The following is a 14,720-nucleotide window of genomic DNA, read 5'->3' as shown; positions in this document are numbered from 1 at the left end:
GTTCCCCAGAGAATCTGGTCATCTTTTCCCCGTTTTGCATTTATACTACTACTAATCAACTTATCAAGAACCCATTGCTACAATATTTTAAAACAATGTATATTTATCAAGTTTATTCTCTGAATGCATATATAAATATATAAAAATAAAGAATTTTTAATGAACTTAGAGGAAAAAAAAGCACCCCATGAGCTAAGGTCTAGTTTTATCCCATTTTGCTTAGGAAGAAACGGAGGCTCAGAGAGATTAAGGGACTTGCTCACCCTCACCCAGACTAAGGTGGGGACAGAGCGTGAGCCCAGCTTGGTCTGACTCCGAGAGTCACCTTCTCAATCATGTCACCTAGCTCCTCACCAGCTGAGTGCGTCCTAGTGGCCAAGCAGAAAGGAAAGGGCAGGTATAAATAGCAGGTCCGTAAAACATTTCCTTACGTTCCCAAAGCATTTATTTTAACAAACGTAAAAGCGAACCTATTTAAAGAAAAATATGAAGTAGAAATAGTACGAGTTTGGATCGACCTACATCTTGAAGGTGAAAGGAAAACTGGCGGAGGTTGGTGAGCTCTGAAATGCACCCAGGTCTCAGGACATGGTGCTGGTGGGGGTGTCTGCGGAGCAACAGGGAATAACGAAGACGTTTTCAACGTACTGAAACAACTCCCCTGCTAGGCCGAGTGGCAGTCCCCATGTGACCTTGCATCACGTGCCAATGTCAATAGCTGTTGTCACCAGTCTATGGGCTTCCCCTTTGGTACTTAGAGATTCTCTTTATGCACTTAAAAGGCATCATTAGTACCAAGTGGCTATTAAAGCAGTCTTGCTCTTCAGAATGATTTTCTGAAGCAAATGCAGGGGAAACGTGCTGAGGGTTGAAGTCATTAGCGGCAACCACAGAAGGCCTGACCGTGGGCGATTGTGCCATTAATCTTGATAAGGAGAAGTGTGAGCAATTCATAAAATCTGCTGGGTGAGGCTGTTCCCCTAAATGGACACCCGAGTGAATGACCCCATGTCTTTGCTCTAGGTAGAAGGGACATGTGTGAGCAGTGACCTCGTCTCGGCATAATAATGAGCAGCAATGGGGACACAACAGTCACAACAGTGAGTCCAGGCCTTGCTGTGGAGGCCTATGGGGTCAGCTGGGGTGTAGAAATATGAGAACTGTCACACTGGCAATGCTTTCGGTACTAATGGGTGAATCTTTGCAAGAGTCCTGTGAAATAGGCACTACTATTATTCCACTATTACTAGTCTACTATTATTACTATTATTTCATTTAGAAATGAAGAACTTGAGGTCCAGAGAGGTTATTTCACTTGTGTGAGGTTGCACAGATTGTAGATGGCAGAGCCAGGGCTCAAGCTCAGGTAGCTTTGTTTCAGAGTCTGTGTTTTTGCCACTTAGATATACAATATAGTCTTCGAGTGAATGCATTCAGCTTTCTTCTGCCTTCACTTGGAGGGAAGATCATAGGCTTTGGGGTCACACAGACCCGGATTTGAACTCCAACTCTGCCAATTCCTGGCTAGTGGACTTTGGACAAGAGAAGTTGCTTATTTAAGATACAGTTTTCTCATTTATAGAGTAGAGAGTTACTATAAAATTATACGAAGCATCAGGCACTAACACCACTTGGATACACATCACTACCCTCTTCTTCCACACTGGGGTTACAAATGCTGTGTTTGCTGGGCCAGGACATCAATGGGTGTGTGTGTGTGTGTGGATAGACAGCAAACAGAGCCTCTGTGGAGAGGGGCCATCCAGACCACTGCACAAGAGCCAGTGCCCTCTTCCCTGTCACCTAACTGGCCCCAAATGGGTTCTGCAAGGGAGTTTATAATAGACTGGATATTGTGTCCTCCTAAAATACATATGTTGAATCCTTAACCCCCACTGTGACTGTATTTGGAGATAGTCCTATGAGATGATTAAAGTTAAATGAGGCCAAAAGTGTGGGCCACTGATGACAGGTCTGGTGCCCTTAGAAGAAGAGCAAGAGGTCCTACCTGGAGCTCTCTCTCCCCTCCATGGGAGAACATGGTGAGAAGGCGGCCATCCACAAGCCAGGAAGAGAGCCCTCACCAGGAACTGAAGAGAGCCCTCAGCTGCTACCTCGATTTTGAACTTCTTAAGCTCCAGAACTATGAGTGTTAGATAATTGCCTCAGAAAGCCCCTTGCTTACCTCATCACCCTGTTCCAATTACCCACTGCCCGCCCCTAACGGCTCTTTCTGCTGGAGCAGTAACTCCTTATTGGTTATCCCACCATCCCATCACTATCCTGAGACTTCCCTATGTAAGAATATATTTCTCCTCTCTCTCTCTTTTTCCCCCTCTCCTCTCTCTCTCTCACCCTCTTCCCCCTCTCTCTTCTCCACTCTCTGTCTCTCTCTTCTCTTCCCCACTCTCTCCTCATCTCTCTGCCCTCTTTTCTCTCCTCTTTTCTCTTCTCCTTTTCTCTCCTCCTTGGTGCTGCTCTGCAGCCTCCCTCCCCCACCAATAAAGACCTTTCCTAGAAGCCTTAGTGGTCTGCGAGATCTCTGCTGGTCAGGTGCCTCCCTTTCAATGAGAAAATAATTCCCATTGTTTAAACTATTCAGTCTGTGTTATTTAGTTATAGCAACTAACTAATATAAACTCACATGTCCACATATGGAATGGGAGAGTAGAGTGTGGAAGTGTATTCAAAACCACACCTTCAACAGCCATCCAATTCTGGTAAAGATGGCTTCGAGTTTTTTGCCATTCCTCCCATGGGGCAGTAGAGTTGACATTCCTTCCTCTTGAATCTGGGCAGGCTCTAGTGACCTGCTTGACCAACAGAATGCAGTGGAAGTGATGTTCTGGAACTTCTAAGAACATCACTTCTTCCCTTGCAACGTCACCAAGACCTCTTTGCATTCTTGCTCTGGAAACCCAGCTGCCATGATGTGAGGAAGCTCTAGCAGCTCCTGAGGGGGCCTGTAGGGGGTGGAACAAGGATCCTCCTTGAAATGGATCCTCTATTGCCAGTAGAAATGCCTCTTTTAATAGCACCTGGAGCAGAAACAAACTATGCCCATTGAGCTCGGCCCTAATTGCAGATCTATAACTTGTTTTTTTTTTTTTTAATTTAACTTTATTTTTAGCCATTAGGTTTAGAGGTAATTTTTCCACTGCAATATATAAGTATACATCAAGAAGCACTTCCAAAAGACGTCCACCCTAGTTCAAAGCCACCTTTGAGGTGCCTGAGGGGTGACTTGGTTGGTGGACGTGCTAGGAGCTCTTATGTTGTGGGATTGCTCTGCTATGAGTCTACCCAATGTGCCAACAGCTGGAATATGTGTTGGGCAGGGCTGGAGGCAGTTTCTCCAGACTATTTGCTGGCCTTGGATGTCCTAGATTTCATCTATCTTCAGGTTCCTTTATCGACCACGAGGTAAAATGTAAATATTAGACCCCAGGAGTTCAGGGAGAAGCCACAGGCTTTTAGACTTTCAGTCACCAATCTCCTTCCCCAGCCCATGCAAAGTTGCTAGAAAATGCTATAGAAAGAGAACAACGTGGTCTTAACATTGGCTGTACATCGGGATCTCTCGATAGGCCCCATTTTAATCGGATTTTTATCTGGGTAAAAATCACAACAAAACAACAGCTCCCCCTCCAGCTGATTTTATGCACTGCCAGTGTTGAGAGCTACAACTTCAGACTCATCATATCATCATTGTTACCCGGAGGTTTCCAGGGACTTTAAATAAAGCCCAGATGGGATTTGAGAACAGTACAAACGAGGGAATCTGGTGAGTGAAGGTATCAGTCTCTGATGATCCCATAAGTGATAATCATGCTCTGCTTTAACACAGATCAGGTCACCAGGGAGTAGGCTATGTACCACTGGGAGTGTGACCTGGGCTTCTTATGGCATTGAGTAATGCTGAATCTCAACATACCCCAAATTATTCCCTTTCAAATCTCTTTAACTCCTCTGATCACACAAGGGTGAAGTCTGTTTAGTGCTCGCTTGCCTTTGACAACTCTTCAACCCTCTCTACCCACCACAATTCAAGTAACGCTGATCTGAATCCTTATGCCCATACTGGTCAGGTGAGAGGCATAGAACTCATGAAAGAGTCACATCTCCAGTGAGCAGGAGAAACTGAGTCTTGGAGTCATTTGGTGACTTGCCCAAGGACTCAGGCCACTGTTGCCCAACCCATGCTACTTAACTTCTAGTGAAGAAAACTGTGCTGATAGAGGGGAACCTCTGCCATCTAATCAGGAGATATGCACTGGATCCCATTTCTTATTCTGATCCCAGACTAAAGGCCAAAAAAAAAAAAAAAATTCTCACTAGGGATAGGGGAGGACGCATGGAAGGTGGGAGAATGAAAGAATGAGTCATGAGGAAGAGTGTGACGTGGCTTAGGAGGAAATTTTCAAAAGTTTTGTGGGGAAGAAATTTGGTTCAAAACAGAGGGAGCTTGCTAATACCAAAGCTGCAACTGGGTCAGAGCCAGCCACCCCACCCCCACCCCCCATCAGTTCCTTCCTTGGCTTAAGATATTGTCTTTCCCACCCAGTGGCTTTGCTCAGATGCGTAGATCCTTGACTGCATGTTCAAGTTCAGGGCCAGAATTCTCTCACATGCCAAGGACTCCTACTGTGCTTCCAATCCTGGAATCCTAAATTGTCTTCAGGCAGCTGGGAGAGGTAAGTTAGCCTCCTACTTCTCCTAGTCCCGTTCCCCTCCAATAACAATAAGCCTTTGAGCTTTGGGATGGAGGAAAAAGAGCTGAGCCGGATGAGGAGATTGAATGTGAATCCACATTAAATCCTGCAGAAAATGTTTGCACCTGTTACTGGGATGCGATTTACTCTTGGCCAATAGCAGGTGTCCTAAGCCTTCTTGCTGAACTTAGGGTCTGACCACTTGAGAGTCCACCAGTACGCAGGACAGGGCCCATCAGATCACCTGGGAGTGCTTGTTAAAAAGGCAGATACTAAAGCCTGCCTAGTGTGATTCTTTAGCTATGAGCAGATTTTGATGGTAGAGATCCTTTCTGTTGTGGACAAGCCGTCTAGTTGATGATAGCTATTTACCATAACTGTAATGTATTGGTCTGGCACATAGTAAGAGCTTCAGAAGTTCTTATTGTTAACAGAGCCTTAGGGCTAAAAGGTCTAGGATCATCAGATTAGGTCACAGAGATCGAGTGAGTCCAATGCCCATTAGAGACTCCTGGCAGGAGAGGAATCAGTAGAGAAAGCAGCCTCTGGGTGTGGGTGGCATTTCTCTTTTCCTCCAGGGCACACAGCCCCCTGATTGCTGTCCCGCTGTGTGAGAAGGGAGAGGGGGCACATTAACCCTGGAGGGAGTTTGGAGGTCCAGCTGCTACAGAGTCTCCACACCCGAGAGCCTCAACTTTCTGTACTTAATCAACACTCATTTTGTAGAGCTGAGCTCATGGCCCAGCTGTGGCAAAGCAGGCCCAACAGAGAGGGCAGGGCTCCGTCCTCCCTCCCCTTGCTCTGGTGTTTAATCAAAACTGCATTCAAAATATGATTCTGGGAGATTATACCGAGAGATTTGTAGGAGGCTCTCAGTGGGGGCAGAGATGTGGGAACAGATTGCCACTGGGGGCCTGAGGCTGGGATAATCACAGGCTCAGACGTGCCATTCTCAGGCCCCTCTCCTGGATGCCTGGAGCTCACCATTAGCCCTGGAGGAAACACCCAGCACCAGGATGGAGGACCAGACCCTCCTGGAAGTTGACAGCTGAATAGTCAAAGTGGAAAGGAGAACGTTTAAGCCATACAAAAAGGCGGGGTGCACCTGAGAAGGTGAAGTGGGTTTCTGGGATTCCTGGCCAACCTTTTCAACCCTCTCATAAACCGCTATCTCCAGCCAACTAGGCTCGGATCTTTGGGACAATCTTAGGCTCCTGTCTGGGCTGAGGGAGGTAAAGGGCATCAAGGCTCCCCGCCAAGTGATGTAGCTGGAGAAACCACTTTCTGGGGTCCTGGGTGGTAAGACAGGGCAACCCACGAGGGCCTCCCTTCCCAAGGGCTGAAAAGCTGGAGGTGGTATGTAGCTAAGATCTCTGTTCCCCATCGCAGCCCCTGCTCAGCCAGATGGCCTGGGTTTAGCTAGATCCCTTCTCCGTTCTGGTCTCCAGTTTCCTATTCCAAGTGTTGACTCAGTATGATTCTAAGGACCCCTCTCCCTCCCACACATTGTCTAGCTGGAGGCCCCAGGAAGGAAGCCTCTGCCATCTCTGCAGTCTCCTGAGGGGTCTACCTGGCTCCCCAGAAGCGGGTGGGCTTGAGAGCGCCTTGAAAGAAACCTCCAGCTAATGCTCTTTATTACAAGCGTTAATCCCGCAAAGCCTACTAGAAATAATGTTTATCTTTTCACAGTTTAATTTTCTGGACCCTAAGCCGCGGGTCAGTGAGGGCGACTAGAGTGTCCCAGGAGAAGCTGGGGGTGGGAGCAGCTGTTGTCTGGGAACAAAACGAAATCAGGGTCTCCCAGAGGAAGGAGAGGAGATAGGCAGGTAGGAAGGGAGAAGGGGCGTCAGACTCTGAGTGGTAAACAGGGTCCAGTCTCCACCACACCGAGCCGGTCCCCTGCCCGTCCATCTGACTTCAGCTTCTTCATCTGAAGAAGAGGTTTGTGTTTTTGTAATTCAACCTCAAAAGTCCCTTCTCAGGGTGGCACCTGTGGCTCAAAGAATAGGGCACTGGCCCCATATACCAGGGGGTGGCAGGTTCAAGCCCAGCCCCGGCCAAAAAAAAAAGTCCCATCTCACTCCTCAGGGGTGGAAGAGAGGCCAGGAAGAATCCACCTTTCCCCTCCCCACTTTCCAAGCATCTTAAAACCTTCTCCTACCAAGGAGGCTGACCTTCCTCACCCCAGACATAGGTGAACAGGATCCACAATGGCCTGGAAGGTGACTCAGCTAGTATGGGTCCAGCATTAGAGACAGGGCTCCTGGAAGAAGATTCAGCTCCTAGGCACACAGTCTGGCTGCCTTTCCTTCTGCCTTCCTGCCCTGACAGCTCCCCAAGTCTCCCTATTAGGGTTCAGCCCCAGGTCCCTCCTTCCCGCGACTAGCTGTGCACTTACTGACTGGCTAAAGCCAAGGCCTCTAGACCCCGTGTGCAATCTCAGGCAGCCTCAATCAGCTGACATTGCATAGGCACCTTTAAATCTGTTACCCTGACCCCTACCAAGGGACACTGCTTGCACAAGGGACAAAGCCCCTTCCCTGCTGGTCAGCTCCCATAGGCTGACCTGTGCAGCAAGTGTTTGTTGACACTTTTGATCAAAGGGAAAGAATGCCCCCTCTGGCATTCTGCTGATCCCACAAGCTGTCTGATATCAGGTGGTTCAGTTTCAGAGGGAAATCTTGGTCCCCATCACCTCTCCTCTCCATAAACTTCTAACCCAAAAAAGGAACCCAGAAGTGAGTACAGCTTCCAGACAGATAGCCTGACCCCTCCCACCATCTCCCAGCTGGCCTAGCAGGTTGGTTATGCAGGGCTTGGTCCACTAGCCTGCAGGTGTGAGACTGTCCTTCACCTTGTCAGTTTCTCTCCCTGCTAATATAGGGCCTGAGGTCTGCAGCCCATGCCCAGCTGTCCCTAGAACTCCTGGCTACATTCCATCCTTGCCTCCACCCTGACCTCTCCAAGCGCCCCTGGCATAGAGAGGCCACACAGCATGGGTTTGGACTGATTATTTTTAAGGACAAAAGGGGTGGGGAGGCGGAGAAGATGCACATGGATCTTAGGGGCCAGATCTTTGATGGAGTTACAAAGTGAAGGGCAGGGAGTGAGCAGGAGTGGCCCTGAATCCAGAGGAGGAAGGAGCACTTGGCAGTGCCTGGGGCAGACCCACCCAGCCTCCCACTTGGCCTTCCCCAGGTGTTCTGCCATCTCCTCTAAGGGAACTGCTAAGGTACAAGTCTGCCCACCACCCCCAGCTCTGCATGCAAGGACAGCCGCTTAAGGGGGTTTCTGTGTGTCTGTCTCTTAGGTGAAGTGAGAGCTTCTGGTCCCTGGCAAAGTCTTTCAGCTTCTTAAGGTGGAAGTGAGTTTGAAAAGTGGGGCCCATTTCCAAGATTCTTCAGGAAATCACAGCCTTTGCGCTCACCTGCTGAGAGAGGAAAGGTTGGTTAAAACCTGCTTCCTGGCAATTCAGAAACCAGAGGTCAGCCATGTCTCACTGGAGACAAGCAATTTGCCTGCCCAAAGGTGACACTTGTACCCCTTATGTGTCAATTCAAATAGTGTAACTCACTTTTCTAAACCAGTAGTTAATCCTGAGAGATATTCCTACGAAGGACAGAATCTGCCAGGACTTGCTAGAGGCCGCCTAAACCTTTGTGGGGTGAAATCCCCTTCCACTAGACCTTTAACCCAGCCAAAGAGCCAACTATGGGCAGGGAACACTGATTGGCAGTCACAGCCTGCTTGGGGATGAGTGCTTCCCATGGTGGGCAGGGAACACTGATTGGCAGTCACAGCCTGCTTGGGGATGAGTGCTTCCCAGGGACAGCACCGACCCTGGGCTTGAAGTTGTTGAACTCAGGGGCTGTCTATACTGCTCAGAGGTTTTAGAGGGCCACAGAGGGGGCTGCAAGCTGACTTAAGCACTAATCTTAAACTCCTAGTGTGTGTCCCACCCTAACCCCTAGACATGTGCAAAAGCCCTAGTGCCTGCCTAGCCCTACAAAGTCCTGGGAACCATTAGAGTAGGGGCCAGCTGGTCTCCTCTGAAGGCAGGTAGGGGATAAGGGTGTTTGTGCTAGGAGGGGCATGGTGACCCCACCTAGTGGGGTGACCATTTCACCAGGTGACACCTGGTGCAGAGATCTGGGTTGTCTATCTCTTGGATGACTTTCTAAGTGATCCTAGCAAAGTACTGTCTCCCTCTGAGTTTATTACTATTATTTGGCTTTCAAATGAGGGAGCACTAGAACTTTTATCTCCAAGCTTCCCTTTGAAGGAGTGCTGTGGAACAATGTCACTCCAGGTCTGCACCCAGAGCACCAGGGAGAGGCTGAGAGGGGATGCCAAGACCCCACAGGGCAATGGCTGGGTGTTTTGGGGGACAGACACCCCCAAGCTGTTGGAGATCCACTACCTTCTGCTCCAGACCGGTATTGGCACTGAAAGGCAGGCTCCCTCCTCCGCGGGCACAGCGCACAGTTCAGCGGTGGCCCCTGCAGGGCACACCTGGAGTTTCCCCCCTTGGGTAGACTCCTCCTACGGCACGCGGAGTCTCTGGGGACCGCGGATCGCCAGGCTGCGGAGGCTGGAGGCTGTCCGGAATCTTATGGCGCTCAGGACTTCATGGCCTGGGCCGGTTTGGGGGTGGACCTTCGAAAGCGCTGGCTGCCACAGTGTGTGCCAGAGACCAGATGCGCGGTTTCTCGCTGCATGGGTAATGCATGGTAAACCTGGGGCCGCCAGGCTCTGAGGAGAGGAAGTCAACTTCTCCCAATCCCGGGGGCTTGCTGAAGGAGAAGCGAGAGGCAGCCAGGCCGCAGTCCCTGCGCTCCAGGCGGCCCTCTTGAGCAGGGGCGCATGGCCGCGGCAGCGACTGCGCGCTCTTATGGAACTCTGCCAGTCTTTCCGCGGCTGTGGCTACCGCCTCGTCTTCATCAGCTTCCTCCTCCTCCTCCTTTTCCTCCTCCTCTTCCTCGAGGTCTTCCAGGTCACTCAGCCGGAGGCCCCTGGCCTCCTGGCCAGCGGTAACGTCTGCAGGAAATCAAGAGCTAGTGAGAAAAGCCCAGGGCCCAAGGGAAATCCGCAGGAGTGCCCATCCCTGAGAAGCTTTTAGCAGCGCGCCCTGCACTCAGGGCATCCGCGCGCTGTAATTCACCAGACCTGCCATACCGCCCCTTCCGCTTGCCCCCAGCTGGCCGCCTGCCCCAGGGGAAGAATTCCCGCCCCAGTCCTGCCCCCACCCACTTTGCTGACTCCTCTCACAAAAATCTCTACGCCAAGGAAGCGCCACTTTGCAATGCCCAGTCCTGGATCTCAGTTTCTTAATTCTAAGAAAGGGTGTGTGTGTGTGTGTGTGTGTGAAGGGGGGTTTGGTGGCAGTTTTTACACAACTTAATTTCAGCAGGTGGCAGCTGTTAATTTTTTTTTCACTCAATAAATACTTACTGAGCGCCAACTATGTGCATGACATCTAACACATTAACTGCCATATGAAGTTTATATAACTATGCTAGTTTTGAGCCTGGGGCCACATGAAGCATATATAACTCACAAGTCTCCTGCACATTGACTGCCACATTAGAAAACTATATTCCCCTTTGGGTCCACAGTGTTTTATAAAGTTAAGAGATTTATGACTGATATATATTTCACGAGGCTCCGAACTCACAACTAGCGTGAGTTAAATACAACTCACAGGACAGTTAATGTGCTTAACCCAGTAAAACACGGTGGCCCCGGGGGGTGGGGGGAATCTTTTTTTCAATGTGCTAAGTATTAAGTGCTTAGGATACAGAACAATAGGACATCTTCTAGTGGAGCTGCCACTTATAGGGGGTTAGACCAATGTTGCCTATGTAAACTTTCTTGTAGTAATGTATATAGTAAAATAAATAAAACAGGTTGGCACAATGGAGACTAACTGAGAAGCTACTTTGGCTAGGGTGAGTAACACTTTGAAGGTGAGAAAAAGCGGTTCGAGAATTCCAGGCCCGGAGGTAGGCAGAGAAAGCCTGCCTAGGGGTAGAGAAAGCGCCTTCCTGAAAATGCAACCCCCCGCAGGGCGGCTTTAAAAGACCAATCTAATGGCTTGACGGCTGGTAAAATCCCTAAGACTGGCTGAGAATGTTTTCGGTACCTTTAGAATCACCATTCAGGCAGCCCAGCGATTCCTCCGCGTCGCCCTCTGCCTTCCTGTCCTCCGCACCTTTGTTCTTGGGCGCCCACGTCATCTTGTTCTCCTTCTTGAGGCGCCGGCGCGCGTTGGCGAACCATGTGGACACCTGGGTGAGGGTCATCTTGGTGATGATGGCCAGCATGATCTTCTCGCCCTTGGTGGGGTAGGGGTTCTTGCGGTGCTCGTTGAGCCAGGCCTTGAGGGTGCTGGTGGTCTCCCGCGTGGCGTTCTTCCGGCGCCCCGCGCTGCTCAACTCCACGGCGCCATACCTGGGGTGGCGGGGGAGGGGGAGATACGATGGGGAATAGGGGCTGCAGGCAGGACAGGGGACAGTCTGTGGCCTGAAGTGGTTCCATGCTCCCTCTCTTCCTCCCGCTACATCCACCCCACCTTGCCAGGGGAGGAGAAGGGTCACGCAGTGCCAGCCACCAAGGTGCCCCCACTCCTTACCGATCATATTGGTACTGCCCCAGAGTGGGCTCATAAGGATAATAGGCTCCTGGTTGCGCCAGGCCCGGTGTAAAACTTCCCGCAGCCTCCTTAAATTCGTACTGTGGATTCTGATGGAAAAGGAAAAGAGAATTCAGGACTAGGTATTCGCAGGGGAGGTAGGTGGAGGGTAGTAGCTAAGGGCGGGGATTATGGGTCAAGTTTGGTTCAGATCCTTATACGACCACTCACATTGGCTGTGTGACCTTGGGCACAGTTGTTTAACTCTGTGCCTCAGTTTCTCCCTTGGTAAAGTGGGGATAACAATAGTACCTAGAGGTTATTGACGAGGACCTTGCTGGTGGAGTGCTTTGCAGATCCCTTGTTGTAGAATGCTTAAATGTTTGCTGCTATTACTGCCCCCCCCCCGCCCCCCAGCCCCACAACAGCTGAGGCAGTTCCTCAATTTACTCTCCTTGCAGGGCTATTCCTTGATCCTGTGTATCTTTGTGGCTTTGAGGAAAGTACCGAAGTGCCCCCTTTGCACCTCCACTTCCTCATCTGTAAATTGAAAAAAGTGATGACATGCCTACCTCCCAGAATTAATAAAAGTGCAAATGTTTTCTAAACAATATGGAATTCTGCAGACTGTTAGTGCTATAAAGATGTATTTATTGTCTTAGACACATTCCTAACCATTCCTTTCCTCAGAGTTGTGCGTGTTTCCTAGATGTTCCCGGCGTTTCCCCTGAGGCTGCGTCCCCTGTCCCCCGGGGACGCATATTCTGACGCAGGGTCCCAGGGACCCAAACCGGTACTCACCAGCGCCCCATACAGCGCGGGCGGCTCCGGGCTGTAGGGCAGGTAGCCAGGGTAACTCTGGGCAGTTGCAGCGGCTGCGTAGGGAGCTCCATAGATGCCCAAGGCGGCGCCCAGCTCGGGCCGCGCACTGCCCAGCAGCCGACTATCGTAGGGTGCGCAGCAGAGAGCAGCCGCCTGGGTGGAGCCCGAGGCCACGTCTGAGACTGATCGCGGGCTGGATTCACAGCAAGTGGCGCTGGAACTTGCAGACACCAAAAACTAAGGGGCGAGAAAGTGGGCACTGGAGGTCAGAGGCCCTCGCCTTTTGCCAGTAGGAGCTAGAGGCGAGGAGGGAACGAGCTGTGGAATTGCTCCTTCATTTATTCTTTTATTTTAAACGCCACCAGCGGCTAAGCATTCTCTTAGGCGGTGGGATAGTAATTTACCCAAATTCTTCTTGTAGATGCCTAGGCCATTGCTAAGGCTCTAGAGTCCCAGGGCACCCAGGAAATGTGAACCTTCTGAAGCCCAAATTAAACGTCAAATCCCCCACTCTCTTCACAGGATCCTACAAAGGTGCAGCTAAAAGTTAGCCTCAAAGGCCATGATCTATGTCTCATTCCTATCACCATTTTATAAAAAGGGAATAGAGAACCAGAGAGTGTAGGAGACTTGTTCAAGAACACACAGCAGGTCAAAGGTCGAGGTGGCACTAGACCCCAGGAAAATGCACCTGGCACTCTATGCAGAAACTGGAGAAGAGTGATGTCTCCAGAACTTTCCCAGGATATTTTGTGTCCTTGCACAACACGCACCCTGGTTTGGAACCATAGAGGTTGGAATCACACGAGGAAGGGTTAGAATAAAGAACAAAGGTCAACAAATGACCAACAATAAGGTGAGACGGACATCGCTTTGGCCTGGAAGTTTTTCCCTGAGACTCTCCAGGCCCTCTGTACAGGTGGAGGCCTGCCTGGAAGATCCCTGAGATCCCACCCACCTCACTAAGCGCGGGGTCAGAGTGCCCACGTTTAGGGTCACACGATCTTGCAGCATGCACGCGGGAGTGAAAGGTTTTCATTCAGGGATTGGGGATGTCAGAAGAGGCGGTGGTACATTACCCTGCTCCTTAATTCTGTCTGGGTTCCCTGGAGACAGGAGAGGAGGAAGCTTACTGGCAGGTAGATGCACTGGACATCACCCCTACCCCATCTGCCCTTAACCCACGGATGCGCCTCTTACCTGGGAAGTGCCGCCGTATGGGTGTCCAAAGTGTGGGAAGGACATGGTGGCTGTCCCTGGCCCGCCTCCCTCTTCCCTTTCCAGTTCCTGTCTCAGCCCCGCTGTTCGGCGCCCTCAACCGTGCAGCTCTTCGGTTCCTTACGCGGCTGCGGGTGCCCAGCGCCAATTCCTCCACCGGTTTGGCGCGACTGGAAGCAGAGCCGAGGGCAGCACAGCTGCCGAGCCCTGAGCTCCGGAAGGCGCTCCTCCGGCCCGTGGGATCCGGAAGATAGAAGGGCCCATGGATGGGCAGGAGAGAGAAGGTGCGGGTTCCCAAAGGCGCGCGGTGGCGAGGTGTGGCGTGGCGCTGAGCGGGGCTGTGAGGCTCCCGAGAGGTGTCCCAGTCCAAGGTGGCCAGAGGCTCAACGTGACGTCACGGTAATCCCTGGCCGCCAGACGGGACTCCGGGCGCCGGGGCCCCGGGCCACCAAGCGTGCCAAGCGCAGCCAGCCCATGCGCGCGCGCACTCTCACCCACACTCGCACTTGCTCCGGAGGTTTATGCAGCTGGTGAGGAACGTCAAAGACCCTGACCCTCTCTGCTCGGCGCTGGATCCTACCCCTTTTCGCCTCAAGCTCACGCGCGCGCGCACACATACATTCTCTCCAAATTACCCGGGAGAAGTAGGAAAAACGCCTCCCTTTGCGCTGTGCAGGCCCCTGGCGCAGCGCACTCACTTCCTCCCCTGCGGCCCCAAGGAGACGAGAAGCAACCGGGGCGGCAAGGGAGGAGAGAATACAAAAGAAGAGACTGGAGAAAAGTGGGGGAGAAGGAGGGGGGAATGGAGAGTCTAGGTGAACGGAGGCGCGAGGGGAAGGGGGAGGGAACTGGGGTGGGCAAAGGCTGGGAGGAGGCTGAGCACTGGCAGGTGGAGGAGAGGGGAGGCTCGGGGGACAAGCCTCCAGCACCGCTCCTCCGCCCTTCGGCTGCAGAAAAGTTTGCTAGCGCCACAGGCCCGGTGCTCACTGGAGCGGCACCATGCGGCGTCCGTGGATCCCACTGGCCTGCTCATCTTCGATGAGTAGGGAATCTAGGTCCCCTTCTCAGTCTCCCCAGGACTCTGCCTAGATTCTGGCTCCAAGTCCTCCCAGGGCCTTGACCCTGGGGTTGCTCTGCAGCCTCCTGGCCCTCGAATAGGCAGAATAGCGCCCCCTTGAGGCTGAGGTTCAGGATCCGGCTAATGAGGTCTGGAAACGCGCCAAGTCTGACCCCTAGCATGTGCAGACTGCGGGCTAGGATCTGTGGGCATCTCCGCCGAAGGCGAGGGCTTGGCTGCCTTGCGCACGCTGCCGGCTGTGTCCGCGGGGGAGCCAGGG

General features: G+C 51.7%; 1 protein-coding gene across 1 annotated transcript; it reads right to left on the bottom strand.

The window, feature by feature from the left end:
- Positions 1-9,339: 9,339 nt before the first annotated feature.
- Positions 9,340-14,261, bottom strand: IRX6 (iroquois homeobox 6). The gene is made up of 5 exons (XM_023514778.1): positions 13,366-14,261; positions 12,145-12,402; positions 11,344-11,453; positions 10,855-11,162; positions 9,340-9,749 (listed from the first exon to the last, which is right to left on the bottom strand). Exons 1-5 carry the CDS (start codon positions 13,408-13,410, stop codon positions 9,340-9,342), a joined length of 1,131 nt encoding a protein of 376 aa, XP_023370546.1. The 5' UTR covers positions 13,411-14,261.
- Between the last annotated feature and the right edge of the window lie 459 nt (positions 14,262-14,720).

The sequence above is a fragment of the Otolemur garnettii genome, unplaced genomic scaffold (genome assembly GCF_000181295.1).
Source record: "Otolemur garnettii isolate 467f Iridium unplaced genomic scaffold, OtoGar3 scaffold00058, whole genome shotgun sequence".
Lineage (NCBI taxonomy): Eukaryota > Metazoa > Chordata > Mammalia > Primates > Galagidae > Otolemur > Otolemur garnettii.
The sequence above is the reverse complement of the archived record's forward strand: the minus strand, read 5'-3'. Positions and strand labels throughout refer to the sequence as shown.